Raw genomic sequence first — 22,833 nt, 5'->3', positions numbered from 1 at the left:
ATATATATATATATATATATATATATATATATATTTCATATTATACATAGTATTTGTATATTAAACATTTTCAAATGTTTACGAAAAAAAAGAAATCTGGCAACACAAGTCCTTGTCAATATTTTACCTGCTATGAAGTCAAAACGGTTCTCTCTCTGTCTCTCTCTCTCTCTACATACACATATATCCAGGGTATTGGTGTTGACTTTATAAGTAAATATAACTTATTTACTCTCACAACCATGATGATGTCAAACAAATAATAAAAAAAAATAATGTTCGGGATTTTTGATAATTTAATTTTTTTATTTTAGTAACTAGCAACAAAACTGATACCGCAAAATATGATTATTTTGTGAACAGCACAACTGTTCTCATTTTTTTGTGGTAATATAATAGATGGAGCTGAAAAGAAAGAGCAAAAAGGAAATAAAGTAAATGGCCAGGTAAAGATTTTTTTTTAGTGATCCAACATAATACTTTGATACACATACTTCTACTTTTTCAGGTCTGTAGACCATTTTTAATCAGTGATATGAAAACCAGCCCAGCATGCAAAGCTGAAGGAAATGCTGTCCGTGGTGCTGAAAACAGTCATCCCACAATCTGCAGGACAAAGTACTTTCTCTCGCAGCTTGATTTATATTTATAGATCCTCCTTATGTGTGGTATTGTCTGCAGTGAACAAGATATTGCGGTGTGCCTTACTTTACACTGCCTGTGCTGTTTCTCAGATAGGTTTGAATCTCAGCTTCATATTACTACCTTAGAAGTTTAACATATTCATTGATCTTCACTGATCTTTGTTTCAGAGTCTGACCAGAATGTATGTGTGCAGTGAGTGATCCCATACTTGTATTCAATGCCCTCAACATGTGATTGATGTATCTCATAAGTGTCCCAAGCCTCGCCAGGACCTGTGTTTCCCAGATTTCGTGGGAAAGGAAAGGGTTTCAGACACGACTAGCCAGAGGTGCCTCTCTTCCTACATTTAAAGCACCAGTGAAGCACGAGCCCTGAACTCGGAGCCTTGAAAGACAACCTTACAAACGATTGTCAGCTAGAGGCCTTTAATAAGCTGTCATAGGCCTTCCCAGTGCCGCTGAGCTTCCCTCTGCGAGGACATTACGTTCTTACAAGCAGCATCTGTTTCAGGGCCAGGCACCTGCCTCTGGCCTTAGCACTCCTCTAATGCTTTTCTATGTTCCCTTGACCATGCTCCCTGCTGTTAGCCACAATGTTTTAGCCTCACCACCGGCGACCTACACACAGATGGACATGCAAACACACTTGTGCTCACAGACATCTGCTGGCCAGCCTCCATTATGCTTCTGGAAATCTAAATGTGCTATCAAACTCTTCTGTGAGCCTAAAGGTGCCGTTTTTTCTCTTCCCTCAAGCATTTAATTCTTCAGGGCGCTTGGGTCCTGTCTCCACCGAAAGCTTGCACAGTATCCCTCTGTCTTTTGGATTTTTCTAGCTTCTCTCTGCAGACCGTAGAACATTCTGGTTGCTACCCTCTGACAAGATTTAGTGTGTGTGTGCATGCATGTGTGTGTGATTTGCCAGCCTTGTTATAAATGTTCGCTGCCCACATCCCACCCACGGCCCATACTGGTGGCTATTTTGCTCCAATGCACCACATATCATCCCCTTGTGTTCCTAAGCACAAAAGAAACTCGTTCAGACTGAAGATCTCCACCTTGAAAAGCATTGGAGTCTCTTATGTCCTGTCAGCGTCCGCCGGTAATGCTGGCTTGCTGGTTTCCTGTGTTCAAATGGCAAAATCTCAAGACAGAAACAATAGCTTGAGGGTAAGATCCACAATAAAGTTTCTTGCGCGGCAATTACAGAGAGCAGCACAGAGGCTGCGTTTCAATCAAATGTGATGGGCTACAACAAGTAAGACAATAGGGCTTTTCCTCAAAAGCGCCTCATTTCTATCTCTTTGTTTGCTGCTTTGTGCTCATCCCTTTCCTTTCACTCACTCTGACACTTTTCCGCCAAAAAAAGGAAATAAAAAAAAAAACATAAAAAAGAGATGTTATATGGGCCCACACATGCTATGAACAAACATGCTCATATTCAGAGGAAAACAGAAATGCCCCGAAGCATTGCATTTCCAACAGATGTCTGAGGAGCCCGGAGCCTTGTACGACAGAGGCACATCACATTTCCATTTGGCACATCTCAGCCGTATCTCTGAGTTATGACAGTTTGCGCTACTCTCAAGATGCATGCCATTCAAACCTCATTCATTATGAATGCCAGTGATTTGGAGGGCTGCCATCACGCTGCTCTCCAGAACCACAGCGCCAACAGAAGAGGAGATACAGCTTCACTATAAAACACACTTTATTCTGCTCCAGATGTTGTGAGAGCTGGGTTCTTTTCCTTTATTTAAAAGTTCTGAGGGACTCAAGCTGTATCCGATTCAATGTTTTATTTTCGTCTTGATAAGCAGGATATTTTGGGCCGATCTGACTTGTTGTGATAACATTCCTGCTGCTTATAGGAGTATGAGTGTTCGTATTACAAGGGGTTTAGAGGAGGTCAAGACCCCTTTTTCAGTCACAACCCCTCTACTGTAATTATCTCTATAGTCAGGCTGAGAGTCACATGAATTTGTTTTTACAACATGTCATCACCTCCATACCATCAGATAGATACTGTTTTAAAATAAATATTTCAAACATTAAAAATAACTGCAATAACAATTATATACAGTATCTATTACCACTGAAATTACGCACGCAAAAACACAGCAGAGAGATCAAACAAAAAAACGGTCACTAATTAGAAGTACAAAATGAGGATTTGTAAAGAAGAAAGTCAGAGGATTTCAATATATGGCAAGAGGAGACTGGTTTTCCTTTGCTAAAGTAAGGAAACTTTGCTTCCTTTGATCCTGTAAACAAACATTGGTTTTCACGAGATTCACAGGCACATGCGCAAAGCCGACCTCATACGTCATCTGCCCGGAACTGATTCCATTTACATCAGTGAGCAAAAGCTCACTGGCAGGAAAGAGATGATTAAATTTTGAAAATGTAAGTTTTCTTACAAAAATTGCATCAGTTTGCTACAGGAGGCCTTTGTTCACACTTTTTAGTATCGATGGGCGCTCTTTATTTCACTTCTTTTGGACTGAAGCACTGCAACACCCGCTGCCTGCAATGATGGAATAGCTCCATCTCTGAGTCAGTAGATCCTTCCTCAGAGGAACGATCACCACAGAAGCGTCACACAGGAAGCATTTGGTAGAAGCAGAACTATCTTGTCACTAAGCTCCTAAGCGAAAAGCATTGCACCAGTTGCCTTTTTATTCTCATGCTGTGATCAGCAGCAGCTGGACGCAATTATTGCGTGCCAATTTTGAATTGGATTGGTTAGTTTACACTTGAAGCAAGATCCCAAATTCATTGTGACGTTGAGAGTGACCAACAGTATATATACATTATGTATCAAAAGTTTGGTGTCAGTAATTTTTTATAATTTTATTCAGAAAAAAATAAAATGTGATTAAAAAAATGTGATTAAAAAAATGTATCACAGTTTCCACAAAAATATTAAGCTCAACTGTTTTCTTAATAATAAGAAATGTTTCTTGAGCAGCAATTCAGCATATTAGAATGATTTCTGAAGACTGGAGTAGTGACTGCTGGAAATTCAGCTTAGCCATCACAGGAATGAATTACATTTGAAAATATATTCATATAGAAAATAGTCATTTTACATTGTAATAGTATTTCATAATATTTCTGTTTTACTTACCAAATAAATACATCCTTGTTGAGCATAAGTTACTTTTTTTTAAATATTATATATAGTATATTGGATTTAAAAGAATATGATATAGTGGGAAACCAGGCTTACTTGTCTCTTCATGTATAGAAAGTATATTAAAAGGTAACGTAAACTTTATTCTAATTTAAACCAACATAAAAAAATCACTGCTAGAGATAAACATTGTTTAACTGGACTTTGGAATCAAAACCTTATTGTTACTGAGATATAGCACTTTTCCTCGTGTTTTAACTAGCCTCGTCTCCCCTGTGCTGGAAAGCAGATCTTTGAGTATTTTTGTAGAACCCCTGAAGCTTTGTTATAATTCAAACATTGGAAAACACATACATAAAATGACTGCAATCCTATCAGAAAGGTGCACATGCAGTATAGATTTTTTTTTTTATGCCTACTGAATGAGAGGAAGATGAGAGGCAGAATGAGCGGCACTAAGAGCAGGCTGGGGGAAGGGAGCGGGAAAAGGCAGCCTCAAAAGTGAAAAAGCAACATGAAGGCAGCGATGTGTTTCAGACGGTATGTTCAGATACAACAGCGTTTTCCTCCCTGGCCACATTCATGAGGGGATCGCTTTTTGGAAGGGGAAACCATTTGGAGTCCTTGGTGTGTGTGGGCAGTAAAAAGAGAGAGACTGTATGTGTGTTAGGAAGAACGAAGAGAGATTGAGAGAAAACACATTTTGAACATTGCCTCTGTGCTCTGTGGCCAGTGTGTGGTGAAAATTTAGTGCAACCTTCCTGTTTTAAAATGGACCGACCGATGAATGTGGATGAATGAGAAATGCACTTCAAATGTCCCAGTTGTCATTTTCGGTTTGGCCTCTAAGACCCTAAATGAACAGCAAAAAGTTCCTGGTTGTCCAAAATGAATGCCAGAACAAGTCTTAAATAGCTATTTTATTTTTCTGTGAACTTTCTGTGATGCCCCTTCACTCTAGGACCCTGAACTGGTGAGGAACATCTGTCGCTGGGTTAGAAAGGCCACCACCATCCCCTTCTTTGCCAAGCTCACACCCAACGTCACCAACATCATTGACATCGCCAGAGCCGCATATGAGGGTATGAGTAGCATCACCAGTATATGACAGTAGATTTAGTCATTTTGAGTGCATTAACAGGCAATGTGTGGATGTGTGCGCCAAACCACAATTATATTTTGCGCATGTTTCAAGCAGCTTGTCAGTGAACAACGATCATATTTTATCATATATATATATATATATATATATATATATATATATATATATATATATATATATATATATATATATATATATATATATATATATATATATATATATATTATTATTATTATTATTATTATTATTATTATTATTGTTGTTGTTTTTGTTTTTTTGGTGACATGCTCACCAAAGATGCATTTAATAAAAAATTATTATATTTTACAATACAAAAGATCACACCATTTTCAGATGGAGGAAAACTTTTTTTATATGTCCCGTGTACAACTATTGTATATGCACAGAACAACATAGTAATCAGCATATTCTTCATGCACATTTTTCCTGATATTCTCTTTTGCTCACTCATAACATTTATTACACTGCACTTTAAGTCATTTAACCCCATCATTCATTCTCATTCATCCTCATAATAGAATTCAAGAGGGTGAAGGATAAATTGTACAATATAAGCCGGTAACCTTTTTTAAATATAAGATTTGCTGAGTATTGATTTATGTCCATTTTATTGCAAGCTTCCGCTGACTCCAAATTTGTTTTATGACTTACATTACATTACATTAAATTACAACCACTTATTTTTATATCTGTTACTCTCATGGACACGTACAGATATATAACAAAAAAGTGAATAAATAGTATATATCCTTACACATACTTTACATGACACATACATCGATCAAAACTACATTTCAGATAGCTCATCTGTACTACTATACATGGAAACATAGTTATTTATTCACTTTCTTCACACATGCATAACTAAACATCATTTCAAAATTTAATTAACACATACTGGCATATCAGTGCTTGTCACTTAGAGTATGTGTAAGAATGTTTTCAAGTCAGTTTGTGCTTTTCTAAATCTTAATTCATTTCTGCTTAATGTAGGATCACATCTTTACAAATTAGCATCATAATGTAATTATGCATGCATTTTATAAATGAGGACCTGGTAAAGGTATGCTGATCTTTTTGGCAGGATTAGCAACAGCAATGTATTTATGTTTCAGTGTTACTGGAACAGCGTCTCAATGTAATTTCATCAACAAAATGTGTCTGGTTCAGGCTTTTGTAAGAACCTCTGTGGTTGTTTGTAGGTGGGGCAGATGGAGTGACAGCCACCAACACTGTATCTGGACTGATGGCTCTCAAAGCAGACGCCACACCCTGGCCTGGGATTGGCAGAGGTGCAAGAACTACATACGGCGGTGTTTCTGGTAAGAGAGAGCGAGAGAGAGAGAGAGAGAGGGAGAGAGAGAGAGAGTGAGAGTGTGTGTGTGTGTGTTGGCCGCCGGCAATGGCTGCTGAGATGTCTGGGCTTGCTCTGGTCAGGTCCTGCCTGCACAGACAGAGGGACTAGATCAGGTGTGAAAGTACTGGGCATGCTCTCTGCTCTCTAAAAATGGAGCTTCAGTGTAGGAGACTTATAGTAAAAAATATATATAATCCAGCTTGAAGTACTGAAAGAAATTTCTCTGATTATCTGCATTTTTAGCTTATTTTCCAGTAAAAATATTTTCCCTAAATATCCTTAAAACAAGATATGTGCTCGAGAAAAATAACTACATATTAATACATAAATTAATTAATTTAATAAGACTTCTTCTTAAAGCAAGGTGAAAATATATTAAATAGTTTTTTTTTAAATAAACTTAATTCAAGATTCAAACTTGAATTTACTTACTTCAAAACCTGTTTTAATGTGTCAGTCTTTTTTTAACCAGTTTTTACAGTGATTTTGTTATTATGTAAATATCCATAAAAATATATTTTACTTGAGAATAAAAAACACATAAGACTTTTAAATTCAATTCAGTTAATCATATAATAATTACTTCTACATACTTTTAATAATTATTTTTCATACATTAATGGTAAATTGTTTTAATTGAAGATACATTCTCTCAATCATTTTTGCGGTTCTGAATTAATTTTTTATATATTTTTTAATTATTATTTGTAAACAAGATAAATATTAATTTAAGAAAAAGCTTATAGTGTAATAGATATGACTGCAAATGTTTTTGTCAGGCATATTTTTAAACTCCCTCATTATTCGATCAAAGTTTATGCATCGACATAACTGTCAATATGTGTCTGTGCGTTTACCACTAATAAAAAAAAAAAATCTCTGTGGTCACACATATTAAACTACTTTTAAAAAGCACGATTTTCATATGTGCTTTATAGTTTCAGCTGCGTATAGTTGAGTCTGTTTAAGCTTCACCTCAGTACACCTCTCCATTCTCCCTTCATCTGAGCTGCCACAATGTCTGCAGAGGCAAGGACAGGGTCAGAAACACGGCCTGCATTAAAAATTTATACTCATACTTTTGATGCTCTACTTTTTGCAAGCAAAACTGAATGGCTGTCATATTTTTCACTTTTAAAGTCTTTTGGGCCTCACAGTGCAGCTCCCCTATGGGACCCAGCCTTGCAGCAATGGTCTAAGACTCTGCCCGAGACCAACTTATTGATCAGTGGGGCCCTAAAGGGCCAATGCGACACCACATATTTTATCTTCTCCAAGAACAGTAGCTCTCCTCAGACTTTTTGTTTCAGGAGCCCGAATCCAGAGCATAAAACCATGTGCAGAGCATCGGGGGGCACATAAATATGTGCTGCCCTGAGCTCTCTGTGGAGCTGGTTTGATTCTCTAATGTATTCAGTAATTTAATGTTTAACTCAGCGGCAGTGGCCAGGTTTAAGGTGCCTTGATTTATTAGGCATGTGGCGTAAGCCCTGAATGTGGAGGAAATCAATCTTTTCTGACATGTTTTTATAAACTTTTTTGCCTCAAAACTTTTTAATCACAGTTTTTGTAATACATTTTTGCATTAGCCACTAATGTTAAGTAAAGGGATAGAGAGGGTATTTAAAACTTTTAGACTAATTATAAATCATTAGTTGATTAATAAAAACTTTAGTATTGTTACCTGCCCTATTTTTGTGCTCAAATTTGTTCAATAGTCTAGATCAGGGATTTTTCATTGATGTCATGTTGAAGAGATTTCCGTCCATGCAAAGGTCCAAACAATGACTTAAAGGGTAAGTTCACCCGAGAATTCAAATTCGTCCATCTTCTACTCACTCTCGAAGCATCCTAGATGTATGTGACATTCTATTCTTTCAGAATAATCCAATTGAATTTGTATTAAAAATTGTCCTTTATCTTCCAAGGCTTTCAATGGGGATAAGCGGGTGTTTGTTGTAAAGTGAAAGTGATGTGACATACAGGTCAATGTGACATACATACACGAATTCATGCTCTGCATTTAATCCTACTTTTCCCAGTGGCGGGCGCGTGACGCATACGTCTTTTCATCTTCCGACTGCACGTTTTCCAGTTTCCCACAGTCAGCAGAAGTGAGAAAAAAGTTATTACATTGGAAATCCGGATATTTATCTTACAAAAACACATGGTTTCACTACAGGGAGCTTTATTCACCCCCCGGAGTCATGTGAGGGACATTTTATTACCGATGCACACTCTTTATTTCGCGTCTTCTAAACTGTTTACAACAAACACCTGCTTACCCCCATTGAAAGCCATGGAACAGCAAGGACAATTTTTTATATAACTTCGATTGGATTATTCCGAAACAAGAAAGTCACATACACCTAGGATGCTTCGAGGGTGAGCAGAAGATGGACGAATGTTCATTCTCGGGTGAACTAACCCTTTAAGCAGGTTGGGTTAAGGATGCACCAATGTATTGGCCAAGAATCGATACCGTATCTGTGTGTATGTTTAAAAACAGCCAATGACTAAGGCACACTATTTCCTGTCAATCAAAAGGCAGAAAAACAATGTCATCATGATCAATGTCACTTAACGTTGCATTTACCTCAGGAAAGTTATCCAGTGTTCAGAGTTGGTAAGTTAGTTATAAAAACACTAGAGGGGAGCTTATTTACTGTTAATTATATATGCATGTTTAAATAAATCTGTCATGAAGGCAAGTTTTCAGGAAAACTCTTATGTTTACGCTGTATATGAACATTTCAGTTTTTATTTGAGTGTGATTATTAAATCTGATAAATAGCAATTGATAATAATAGTTTGGACTCTGTTGTTATTTTTATAGGAATGTATCAAATGAGAGGTTCCATGTATAATTTCCATGCCATTCTGAAGAATCAGCAATCAGAAATTTAGATATTTAGTATTGGTGAATCCCTAGTTTGGATAGCTGTGAAATTAAATTTAAATGAAAACTGCTACTGAATATCATGCTATGTATGATTACATTTATAAAGTAGCATTATATTTTGTGATTTCACTGTAACAGAGGGCTGTTGATGAGTGTGTGTGAGCTGAACATATTAGAAAAATAATTACTGATTTTTGGGGAAATGGGATGAAAGACCAAATATGGTGTAGTATCGCCTAGAATTTATTGTAAATTATCTGGTTGGCATTAACAATACCTTGTATAAGTAAGAGGTCATAAACCCTCAATAGTCTCCCAAGACTGCTGCTATAGTATAGAGCAGATCTTCTCAAGATGTGGCTCACGAAAATTTCTGTTTTTTGGGTCTGCAGGGTGAAAAAAAATAACCTTAACACTGCACAGTTTGCTGAAATAAAGTCTGTATTGTTTCTTTCTTGTGATGTAACAGCAATTCAGAGGGCTCCAATTTAAATAAATAATTAGATAAATACAGTTTGTATGTGTTGGGTGCTTCAGCGCTGTTGTATCATCTACTACACATTTTCCAATTGTGTACAATGCTCTTGTTTCAATCTCCAGTGGTGTACCAGCTACCAGATGCAAATTACGATATTTTTTAATTAAACCTGAGAGATTTCTGGCACTCCATTAAATTCCATTACACTAAAACCTTCAAGCAGATCAACCATACAAAGTTTATGTGTGAGAACAAACCTCATTGGTTCTTGTGTGAGCTTCTGTTTTCCATATCTGTTGAGCGCTGAAATTAAATATGTTCATCAAAAGTGTGTCTCTTCAGAAGACTTGGATTAAACCACTCTTTATGACATTTTTATAAACTTTTAAAAAGTTTTCTGACATAAATATTTCAGGTTTACATTTATCTTAATTTCTGTTCTACGGGACTTAGATTGTGAACAACATGAGGGTCAGTAAATTATGACAATTTTCATTTTTGGGTGAACTATCCCCTTCTTGCTGGTTTGGCATGCTATGCTTTGCTTTATTTCTTCCATTGTAGTTTTTGTATATATATATATATATATATATATATATATATATATATAAAAATCCTGTGTGTCATAGGAACATATTATATAGTCTATGTTGCTTCAGATGCAGTGTCTGTGACATCCTTGCAGTGTAGTGAAAGCTGAAAATGTTTGTGTGTGGAGAAAAACATTGCTATGTTTATGATTGCATTAATTTCTGAGAAATTTGGGTCCAGATGGACCAGTACGGATCCAGGCTCCAGTCCGGTAATTGCTGACCTCTAGTCTAGATCATATGGTCACTTTATTTTTCCCCTGGTTGAGCCTCCCACTGTGATTCCATTTAGCTGGCAGCGTGTTTCTCATTTGATATGTGTTTTAATGATTGGTCATGCCGACCGACTGGTCTGTTGTCAAAGATATATTATTGCATCCTTTTCATTGTGCATGGAAAACCATGTTCCCCAGACACCCTGGGAGCATCGGCAGGCGTAATTAACAGAGAGCTGCACAGTCATTCTCGTCTCTTATTTGCTTTTGTTATCTGGCCGGGTCTTTTTGAGGGACAACATATTTGAGCAAAGATAGAAATCATAGAGGATGCAGAGACCCCACGCTCCATCTTGCACAGTGTTTAGAATTATTAATCAGAGAGTCTGGCATCAGGAGCGGACGCCTCGTGCTAACAGATGCCACCCGATGACCTCACTGAGCTGTCAATCACCTCAGCACGGGACCAGACTGAGGATGGCGCTCATCAGGAGCTGTGCTCGCTCACGTTGGAAGCTGTGATAGGACCTGCTCAGAATAATGAGGTATTGATGAAAGATATAAAGTGCTAGCGGGTCCAGGACCGTCTCTAAGCACAGACTGTGCTGTCTGTAAAGCACAAGTGTGATACTGCTGAACACATGCAGCCTACAGAAAAAGAACAGGACTAGTAAAAGTGGAGCTCACTATGGCAGGCATGTAGGAAGTGCTAGAAATTATACTAAGTACTTCAGAATTTTAAGTACATATTTCACTTTCTACTTGGTACAGGTAATGAATGTTATGCTAGTTCTGTCTCACAACCTTTTTAAGCATGATTCACTCCACTGTGTTGAGCGTGAGTGCTTCTCTGCGGTCTTCACATGCTATTGGAAACTTCCTATTTCCAACTTATAAAGTCATGATTACGAGCTTGTTGCATTCTTTTCTGTTAAAAATAGCAGTGGACAGTGGTTTGGTAATGGAGACGCTTAGCCTAAATAATTTGATTGCGAGCATCCTCTCCTGTGACTGATGATTTGTCTATATGTGTATTCAGAGCCAGTGAGCAACGGACTTTCATAACAATAAAAAATAAATAAAACTACATTAACGTGCAATAAAATATTTTTCGGTGTTAATCAATTAATGCTTTAAAGTGTTAATAACACGTTAATAATGTGTTAACTTGTCCAACCATTAAAATAAGTAATTAAAAAATAATATCTATATTTTCTACTTTCAAATTCTCTTCAATATTTGATTGTAGTGTGACTCTTGAGTAATTTAGAAACTGATCAGTGACCATGTCAAGTTTGCTTTAAACATGGTTATAGTTATAACATTTTTTTTTTTTATCGCTTTATGTGAAAAACACGCTCTTTACCAGGGTTATGATCATGATGGCATACATTTCACATCGAAATACATTTAATTTGCAGTTTTAGGTCACATTCACATGGAAATGTTATTTGACTCATTAGCTCAATAAGACAAACTTAATTTAGAGTATACAGTATATTTTTGTTATGATGACAAGTGAAATATACACTTTGCAGGATCTAAATGAAATTGCAGTGAGTAAAAGGTGTTTTTTGTTTTTGTTTGTTTGTTTGTTTTTTTAGAAATATAATTAAATAAATTATGAAGAAGTATGATGAAGTACAATTACTCCAGTATTAAAAAACCATACTCAAGAGACAACATTAGACACTCTGAGCTAACTTTAGCATTAGCCTGCATGTGCTGCTATTGACATGCAGTGAACTTGTGCTGACAACTTCGCCACAGTTACTGGTGACAAACAGGCGTGAGCGACCCTGTTTGACAAGGACATGTTGGGGTTGTCAGAGCAACAGGAGCTGTCAGCGCGGCCGGCGTGAAAAACAAGAACAAAGTGCAGGGAAGGACAGAGCCAGTGCCACAATAACATCAAACCCATATCACAGGACTGAAGCTTTTCTTGAGTGGAAGTGTGCTGCATAACAACATTATCTGTGTTGGCTGCCATTGGCTGACAAGGGCTTTGATGACTCTCAACCTTTGTTGCACAAGTCTCGTCCATATTAATGTGATTGTGACATCACTCAGTACAATAGCCCCTTGCTGGATGAGGTGTAGCAGATGTCTTAGCAGGAAATTATTACCTCGATACATTTGACTCACACAGACATTTAAGAATGATGTGTTCAGACCTCCAGGCTCTTGACTTAAGCTGTAGTGAGCCGAACCCTCATCTCTAAATCACACCCAAATGGCTTTCATTGCGAGCCGAGTGATGTCGTCTTATGATATTAGGTTGTCAGAATGGAGCAGAGATGACAAATTCTACCTGACGTGCCATCCATTCAACAAACAGGTTGAAAACCATAAAAAAGTGAGGGTGGCAGGAAATGCCAGAGGCTTAGGGAAGCGTCCATACGTACATAATTAACCATGTGGCTGCAAAAAGATATTCACTGTGATTGAATTTATCTCCCCAATTTAGGAATAGTGTGGGTGATGAGGATCGTTTAGCACGCCAGAGTGGGGCTAAAAAAGAAAGCTGTCTCGAGCCATCAAATGGTGAAAGTGGAGTTCTGAGCCACGCCGGCGAAATGAATGTGGACAAACGTACGACTGTGATCAATGAATGGGAACCTGCTGGGAAAATGAGGTTAAATGTAATGTGATAAACACTTCCATCTGTCTGGCTGATCAGAAAGCCACTCGGATGTCATTAGGGAATCCTGTCATCCTGAAAGATGAAGAGAGACAACACGGGGAGGGTTGTGCTGCTGCATAGGTTTAACTCAGGCACCTGTAGACACAGTTGCTCTGATCCCAAACCTAGTGAACTGCCTTGCTGTCAACATCCTAACCAGTATAGAAGTTTAAGGGACTGGTATTTAAAATGCTCTACATAGGCAGCACACAAACAGGACTCCACTCTGGAGACTTTAGAAATGACAGAAATTATCATTACAAAAACAATGGTGTTTTTGGTTCAATGGCTGAAATAAGGTCTGTTCTAATCAAATTTAACAGTCTTGTTTCTTTAACCTTCCTCTTATGCAAACTATTTTAACTAAAACCTACAGCAGCTTTTCGATTTTAAATAAAGATTGAAAGAGTTGTCTGGAGCTTGGTGGCTGTGACGTTAAAGTTGTTAGACTGTGGTATAGTTCGTTTGTAGCCTAAAATGTTGTCTGTTCTTTTTTTTTTATTGTATTTAGGATTCAGAATTAATTTGTTGTGTTAATTTGTGAATATTATTTTGATGAACAAAATATATAAGAATGGAAAACCCTGCTTGGTTTTTGTTGAGGGAAACCAGGATGATGCTAACTTTCAGAATGAAGTGTAAAAATGTCATCACCGTAGTCCTCTATTGATTTCAGAAGATGTTGACATTAGCATGTTGCTAACCTAATAGTGCAATACCCTATTAAGCATAAAAATGCATTAAAACATTGAGTAATGTATGAAAAGTTTATTATATTAAACATTTTGTTTTTCAAACATTTGGTGCTTAAGAAAATATAAGTTAATTGATAATTTTTTTTTTTTTTTGTGGAAATATTTTTTTAGGATTATTTGATTAGTTTGAAAATTGAAAGCATTTGAAAAATATACATATATTTTTAAAAGTTATAAATGTCTTTACTGTCACTTTTGATCAATTTTATGTTCCTTGCTTGTTTACTTTTTAATGTCCCCAAACTTTTGAACAGTAGTTATGAGACTACTATATAAGTGTCTGTTTACACCTGGTCACTTCATGCATTTTCTCAGATCGGATAGTTATCTCATTTGTTAAAATGGTTCCATTTACACTTGGCTTCATAAATGTGTCTATCTGTGCGCAAATGGATATAAATCTGGTCTTCAATTCCTGCACTACATGCACATTTAATGGAGTGCATTTCAATGAAAGCAACAGCTATGCATTGCACTTTATTCATCATTTCAGCTATTTTCAAGATCAAAGACTGCAAATGGAGAGAAAGTGGCATCAGCACTGGACAGCTAAATTAGTCTTACTTCTTTTAATCAAGATGATTGTCTGTTGAGCATTTGATTTATTAATTTCAGTTTCATTTGCAGCAGTTTGCAGGTCAGCTTGCTGAAAAGATACTCAGCTACTCATCTCCGGCGATGCTTGTTGGATTAGCGCTGTCATATCCAGAGGCGTGTTTAGTGTTTTGGAGGCCATCTGCAAGCTGTCAAGTGGGGCCCCCTTTTGTAGAAATCACATTCCGTAATTGTGTGGTGCCTAAACACACTTACCTGGTCATAACATACTCTCACATTTATTTATTTTGTACATTTTGGGAGAAGGTAAAATGTACATACTGTATGTGGTTTCAACACCCAGATGCATTTACACTTGTCCACTTTCAGGAATGTGTCCCAGACCACCTCCTGTAGTGGTTTGAGCAATCGGATTTAAATCTCGAAAGCGTTTCAGAGGAAATTTATACCTGTTCTTTCATGATCGGATAGTTATCTGATGTAAACAGGCCCAGTAAGACATGCTCTGATCACAAATTGGATTTGTAATCTGTATGAACCGATTTTCTATAATTATTGTGTTACATTTAATAATGTTTTTCCTGTATTTGGATAGGTAATGCAATCCGCCCCATAGCTCTGCGAGCGGTGTCAGCTATAGCAAAAGCACTTCCCGGATTCCCGATCTTGGCTACTGGTGGTATTGACTCAGCGGAGTCTGGATTACAGTTTCTCCATGCTGGAGCGTCTGTCCTGCAGGTAACCACTTACATTCATCACCAACCTCCATTCACCAGTTACTGGTGGATATGAACCTTTTGTTTACCAGTCTAGACCTGTAACCACGTCTGTACAACCCCTCAGCCTCATATCATCCCTATTTGTAGGACCAGAGCTTGGGTAAAAATGTATCATTTTTGGTTCATACAATATGCAAGCCTAATGTCTGGGTTTAAACATGTACATAAAGTAGTCGGTTCTAATCAATCCTTAATAAGCAGTCTACTAACGGCTACACTCACACAGAGCTGCTATAGCCGAGAAGCAACACCAAACTGCAAATTGCAATTTACAACATGGCTCTGAACATGTTGTTAGTGCAAATAAACCCATTATCTCAACATGATGCCACAGCCTCAGAAATCTCTTTTTAAATAAATAAATCAAAACACTCTCATTATGTGCAGAAATAACGTTTCACAAGTGCTTTGGAGTTCTGGGGGGGGGGGGGAGACTGGAATTAAAACATTTTAATAACACCCACATGTAATAGCAGAGTGCTGGCTCGTAGTAATAGGAGAAATTGTAAACTAGCCAACTCCTCACTACACTATAGTTGAATCAGTGTCACCAGCGTGTTACAGAAACACATCGTAGCTCCATCTCCTGCTCGAATTAGATCAGCCCAATCAGCTGCTCTGGCCAACAATGTTAACCTCTCACAGACTCACAAGACAAACAACACATCTGATAGTAAGTAAATAAGAAAAGTGTTATTTATCTAACACTTCTGGAAACAGAGTTTATAGTGCTCTGAACAGCATATTAAAGGCCCATGGATATGTACAATTGGATATGTACACTGCCGTTCAAAAGTTAGAGTCAGAAAGATTTATTTTTGAAAGAAATGAATACCTTTATTAAGTAAGGATGCATTCAATTGATGAACAGTAAAATGACTGTTCTCTGTTCAACAAATAATCCTGAAAAAGTGCATTAAATTTCCATAAAAATATAAAGCAGCACAATTATTTTTAAAATGCATAATAATAATAAATGTTTCTTGAGCACCAAATCAGCATATTACAATGATTTTGCCTTGTAATGCACCTTATAATGCATTGTACAATATCATGAATAATCGTAACCACATTTAATAAATTATAACACTGATCAATTTATTGTTACACTATTTATTTTTTATTTTATTATTTGGTTATAATTGATTACAAGATATGGTGACACTTTAGAATACTGTTCCGTCATTAATGAATAAATTCACGGACACAAATGACTAATACTACTCAATTTTGTAGTAACTACTATTACCTAACAAGAAACTGTGATTAATGATTTAGAAAGTAATAGCACTCTGGTATTTCACTATTAGCTAATCAATAACTGCTTTTTTTTATCCTGGAGAACTCTTAAGAACTACTGTATACAGGTTCAATTATGCGTAATGAATGATTCATTCTAAAATGAAGATAATTGTAACCCACTAGTAATGTCTAAATTACCAAATCCTTCTAAAGGAATTACCAATTTACTTGGATCAGTATTCTAATGTGAAAACCATCATAACTCCCTAATATTGACTGACATCATTGTGAGCTTCTGAGATATATGTAAGGTTTTGGATAGTAATGACTCAAGTGTTTCTACATCGATCTGATGAAATTACTAATTATTTGCATCAGTATTCTAATGTGAGGATCACGGTAACCCACTAGTAATAATTTAAGTGTTTCCAAATCTAGAAAAATTTATTACTAACCAGAATCTTACAAAAACCTCAAAAGTTTATAATGATTTCAGTAATTACTATAGATGTATCATGATATTCACTTTATAATACTGATCCAAATAATGAATAATGCCTTCTGAAGGATTTGGTTATACTTGAGGCATTACTGGTGGGTTACCAAGACCTTCACCTTAGAATTAATTATACATTTTGTATTATTCATATTAATTATGAATCTGTATACAGTAGTTCTTAGGCTGGTATGGAAAAACAATAGTTACTGATTAGTTAATAGTGAACTATCACATTAATGGCTGCTGAAAATTCACCTTTGAAATATCACAATATGTGATACACAATATGTTTAGTTATATATATATATATATATATGTATATATATATATATATATATATATATATATATATATATATATATATTTTTTTTTTTTTTTTTTTTTTTTTTTTACTGTATTTTTGGTCAAATCAAAAAAAGAAAACGTAAACATCCCAAATGTATAGTGTACATGTACAAATAGAATGTGCGGATATAAATAAAAGGAAATAAAATTCATACACAAAGAGAAATGTACATTTTAAATTGCATTTAGGTTGTCATCAAAATCAAATCAAAATAAGAGGGATCATACAAAATGCATGTTATTTTTATTTAGTACTGATCTGAAAGATATTTCACATTAAATAAATGTACATATAGACCACAAGAGAAAATAATAGTTGAATTAATAAAAATGACCCCATTCAAAAGTTTGAATTTTGTAACAATTTTGTAAAGTAACATTTTGACCTCAACTCAACTAATGGAATATTGTCCATTATATAATTAACAGAAATAAATAAATAATAATAATCCTCGCACAGGTTTTTTTAGACAGCTCTTAGACAGGGCAGCCAAAACACTACTGTAATAGTGAATAGTCTTGATATGACAAAGGTGTGAATGAGATTCTCAATATCAGTAGAATTCACATAGCTTAGAGATGTTGTGAATGTGATAATATGCTGTTTTACAAACGTTGTTAGTATAGTTAAAAAAAAAAAAAAAAAAATTATAAACGGCACAATAAATCTGTATTTAAGTGTCTCTAGTTGCAATCTATAGATGTAGTCCAGAAGGGTGCTAATTGGTTTGTGGGCATCTGGAGCAAGTTAATACATATCTATATTGATATAAACTATGTATAAAATCATTATAGTTAATGAAAAGTTATAATAATTTACATACTGATGGATGGATGCACGTTTAAATAATAAAGGACAGTTTACCTTCAGTTGCTGGTTACTTACCTTGCTTTTTTTTTTTTTTTTTTTTTTTTCTTCATACTATGAAAGTCAATGGGAACCAGCAACTGAAGGTGAAATATCCCTTTAAATGAGTTGTGGAAAATACCACAAGTTATCTGGTGTTGTGTGCACCTAGTGCAACATATTATTTACTGTCGCTTAAGTAAGATCTAAACTAATCTAAAACTGAGTCTAATAGGTCAGTCAGTTAAGCACAATCTTATGATCAACCATTTTAAAGACAGTAATAAGATCAGCTCTAGGATTGACAGATTACTATATTAACTTGCAGATCTGTTAGAAGATACATTTTAGAGCTATGTTAAGTCCAGACTGGAATGTCTCATTAGGATTATTAATGTTGCTAGAATACTGTTTTTAGTTATTTTGAAAATGGAAGATTGGAGGAGAATCAGGATCATTTTGCTTCACCAGAGGCCTAACAATTGCTGTCTTTAAGCTATGTGGCAAAATATTTGCTGGAGGAACTGATTAACAATGTTCAGGATGTTCAGTAATTAGGAGTTTAAAACTGTTTTGAGCAAGTTAGCATGTAATAGGTCAAAAAAGGACCCTTAAAGAGTTTATTAAAGCTGATGACTAGGAAAATGGATATATTCCTTTTTATAGCAGTAGATGGAGATTTAGAACAACTCCAAATGAGAAGTGTCAGCTGTGGTTTGTCTGATGGCAGTGTATTTTATCGGTGAAGAATACTGCAAACTGTACTTTTCCATTGGGAAACGCTTACAAGACATTTGAGGTGAGGGGTTAAAAAGCATCTCTATGGTTGAGAAAATGAATTCTGGATTGTCTCTGAGTCTGTTAAACTTGAGATTTTCTGGCAGACTTCATCTCATTATTGAAGGGGTCATGTCATGACAAATAAAACTTTTGCTTTTGAGAGAAAAAAAATGAAAGATAAAATATTGTGACTGTCAAAACTTCCTCCCTAGTCCAAAAACACCATTTATTGAATCTATAAGCTGCAAAATAGACTCATTCTGAACTTCCAAAACTGATCTCAGGGAGATATACTCTGTATAATGTTAATATACTCTATATACTGTATACTATATTTTTGTTTTTAAATTTGGGTTGGTACAGTATAATGTCATGTTTTTGAAAGAAGTATCTTATGCCCACCAAGACTAAACTGATTTCATTCAAATACAGTAAAAATATTAATATTGTTAAGTAATTTATTTATTTGATTGCTATGCTGAATTTTCAGCAGCCATTACTCCAGTCGTCAGCGTCACACAATCCTTCAGAAATCATTCTAATATGATGAGTTGGTGCTCAAGAAACATTTCTTATTATTATCATCAATGTTTACAAGAGTTGTGCTGCTGAATATTTTTAATGCTAACCGTGATATATTCGATGTTCCGAAACTACTATCAGTGAACTAATAAGGAGACAAATGAATAGGTGCTATTATTCTTAAACAGTAGAAGGAACTCAAGAATTTGAGCTGTTTCTAGCTGTGTGTAATCCAAAGGTTCGGTCATTTTTTTTAATCTGAAGGCAAGCGAGTTTTTAGAGCTTCAGCAGAGAGGAAGATTATCAGTAAACAATGACTTAAATGATATTAAACTTGGTCCTGTTGCTCTGCGACCACATCAGCTTTCTTTCTATTATGCTGCATTGAGTTATTGAATACACTCTGCTTTTAAAATGCACACTAAAAAGATGAAGTAGATAGTTTAATCACTGGTGTTTCACTATGTCTGGGGCCTGAGGTCTGTTTATCTGTGCATATTTAACAGGTGTGCAGTGCTGTGCAGAACCAGGACTTCACAGTTATTGAGGACTACTGTTTAGGCCTGAAGGCGCTGCTGTATCTGAAGAGCATAGAGGAGCTACATGATTGGGATGGCCAGTCTCCTCCCACCATACGCCACCAGAAGGGCAAACCAGTCCCCCGCGTGGAGGAGCTCATCGGAAAGGTGAGCATTTCTATGGCTGGTCGCCTAAGGCTCATTTTAAGAAACAAAACTCTCTGTGGTGTTTCTCTAGTTAACCTTTAGTGATTTGTGTTGCAATTAAACAGGCAAAATCCGCCTGGTGTGGAGATAATGCTTTATTGAGTCATAAAGGATGTTTAAGGTTGTGGGTGTTAGTAACATAGCCGCAAGGATGATGCTAAAAGGCATGAGAGTCATTTACTTTCCTCTTCTTGGCATGAAAGAAGCCCCAGGCTTCTTCAGATTGATTAGTGACCATTTGACCAATGGTGTCTGTCAGCTACGCTGTGCTGTAAAGTGTAGTATGAAACCCATCTACTTTTGCACATATATAACAAATTCTTCTATGATGGCTATCAAGGATTTTTTTATTTATTTTTATTTTTACAGTTTAGTTGTGAATTGAATTGCATACAGAAAGCATAAAATGTGAGGGGGTCCTTAAATGTTAGAGAATCAAAGCTGTCATGAAATTACCATATATTTATTTTTAATATCAGTAAATTATTCGAATTGTGATTATGTTTGTCTCTCTCTTGGTCGCAGCCAAACTCAACCCTCCACTGAAATTTCACAGTTGCACAAAGAGATATTTTCTCCATCACTACACCACATTCATGCAGCATAAAAACGAAACATATGCAAATGCTTCTCTCTCCACAAACAGCTTTGTGCTTCTGTTAAAAGTGATGGTGGGGGGAAAACACTGTGAACTGATAAGTGCTATTGCTCGACTACAACATGATTTTGAAAAACATGAGGGGCGAAATCTCTCTCTCTTTGTTTTGTGCCAACAGGGTGTCTGGAGCCCTGTCCAGAAACAAGCACACAGTTTTGGAAAACTAGGAGTGGGAGGAGGGTGTTTAGACACTTGTATTTGCTTTTATTTTAAACGCATATTTTTGTCAATATATGCCACTGCATTTTTTTCTTGTTGTCTAGTAAACATTTCAACACATCCTTAAGGATGAGAACGATAAATTTTGTAATTGCACAAAATAGACTTAAAGACACGGAATAAGGAAAAAAGGGTGTGAGGCCTGTTTGCGCTGCACTTGAGAAGATGAAGAAGAGTTGCTTTAGTAGCATGTTTTTTGTGCTTGCAGAGGTTCTGCATGATCATCTTTAGGGCTGTGCTATATGGACAAAAAAAAAACCTATCACGATTTTGTGATCAATTTTGCGATTTCGATTTTAATCACGATTTTGACACACACAGACATGCTTTACAGTCATAAATGCATTCAGTATAAATTTGAAACCTATTTCCAAAAGAAAACCAATGAGAGCTTTATCAAAAAGTTGTAACATGTCTCTAGAACAGACATAAGTCGAAATAATCACTAAGTAAAGATGTCAAACAAAATCTAGACATACTGTATGGCAAAAAAATATAATTAAAAAAAATAAATAAAATAAAACCTGTGTTCAGGGATTTTTTTTTTTTTTTTTTTCCATGCATTGGTCATAAAGCTCACTGTAGCTTTGCCTCAGGTGTTATGTTTTGCCCCAAATATTTATTGCCCAAGGTTCACACGTACTTCGTCTGCAGTGAGCATACAGTAAGTTATGTGTAAAATAGGGTACAATGTACTGTTAATGAAGGAATTTCACAAATGTATTTTTAAATACACCTGTATATAAGTGAATATATAATCTATTTAATTTATTATAAGTATTATATTATATATTTACATATACATTACATTGACATTATACCATTTTATTTATGTGCATTATATTATGCTAGAATTATTTTTAAATGTAATACATATCATAAAGTGGGTATAGAAAAGAATCACCTTCTTTAAATCACATGTTGTTTTTTGCGGCCTAAAAAGAAGACGGACACAGTTTTTGTTTTATCATTATCATATTTTTGTTTTAACTTATAACATCCAAGTGATGGGGGCGATAGCTGATATAAATGCCAATATAATTTTTATTATTATTATTAATATTTAACAATGGATTAAAAAATGTATGTGTAAAATGAACATATTTGTACTTAAGATACAGTATTTTTTCACAAATAAATATTTACTAAAAATATAGTTAAAAAGGAAGTAAACACTGTAACCAACATTGCAATCAGTATTCTGGGAAGTTTGTGTGCACTGGGAATCATATTTTTCAAATAAAGCCAAGGTAACACTCATTTTACATACAACACACAGTGAAAATGACATAAATATGACAGTGGGCAAATGCATAAAACACAGCATAATTTGAAATTACGAGTTTAAAGTTTAAGGGCCCTATAAAACACCCAAGTGTGTGTGCTAGTTTCAGTGTGGAGAGGTTTGCATTTTCCCTCCACGTCATTTAATTAGCAAATACATTTGTGCTCATTTGTGCGCCCATGGGCGTGCTGGTCTAAAAAAGAGGTGTGTTCAGACGGATTGCTGGTGCAATGTTATTTCAAGGAGCTGAAAATAGACTGCGCCATAGACCAACTTAAACCTGATCTAAAGTAATGTTTTTTCTTTGTTATTTAAAGAGCGTGTTAGTACACTGAGCATGTTAGTACACACTGCTTATTAAACACAGGGACGCAGCACAAAAACATGACAAATATAAAACATTAAAGGATTGCAATGAATAAGAATTTTTTGTAGGCTAATTAAATTTATATATATATATATATATATATATATATATATTAGTGGTGGGCCGT

At 35.7% G+C, this 22,833-nt stretch overlaps 1 protein-coding gene across 1 annotated transcript in view; it reads left to right on the top strand.

The window, feature by feature from the left end:
- dpydb (dihydropyrimidine dehydrogenase b) overlaps positions 1 to 22,833 on the top strand; it is a 153,538-nt gene that overhangs the window by 120,932 nt on the left and 9,773 nt on the right. Inside the window, exons 17-20 of the mRNA XM_026283439.1 lie at positions 4,742 to 4,862; positions 6,106 to 6,225; positions 15,034 to 15,176; positions 19,959 to 20,138. Of these exons, the coding sequence (XP_026139224.1) occupies positions 4,742 to 4,862; positions 6,106 to 6,225; positions 15,034 to 15,176; positions 19,959 to 20,138 (564 nt within the window). The remainder of the gene's footprint in view (positions 1 to 4,741; positions 4,863 to 6,105; positions 6,226 to 15,033; positions 15,177 to 19,958; positions 20,139 to 22,833) is intronic.

Source organism: Carassius auratus, chromosome 2, assembly GCF_003368295.1.
Source record: "Carassius auratus strain Wakin chromosome 2, ASM336829v1, whole genome shotgun sequence".
Lineage (NCBI taxonomy): Eukaryota > Metazoa > Chordata > Actinopteri > Cypriniformes > Cyprinidae > Carassius > Carassius auratus.
Note: the sequence above shows the minus strand (reverse complement) of the source record. Positions and strands in the feature narration are given on the sequence as shown.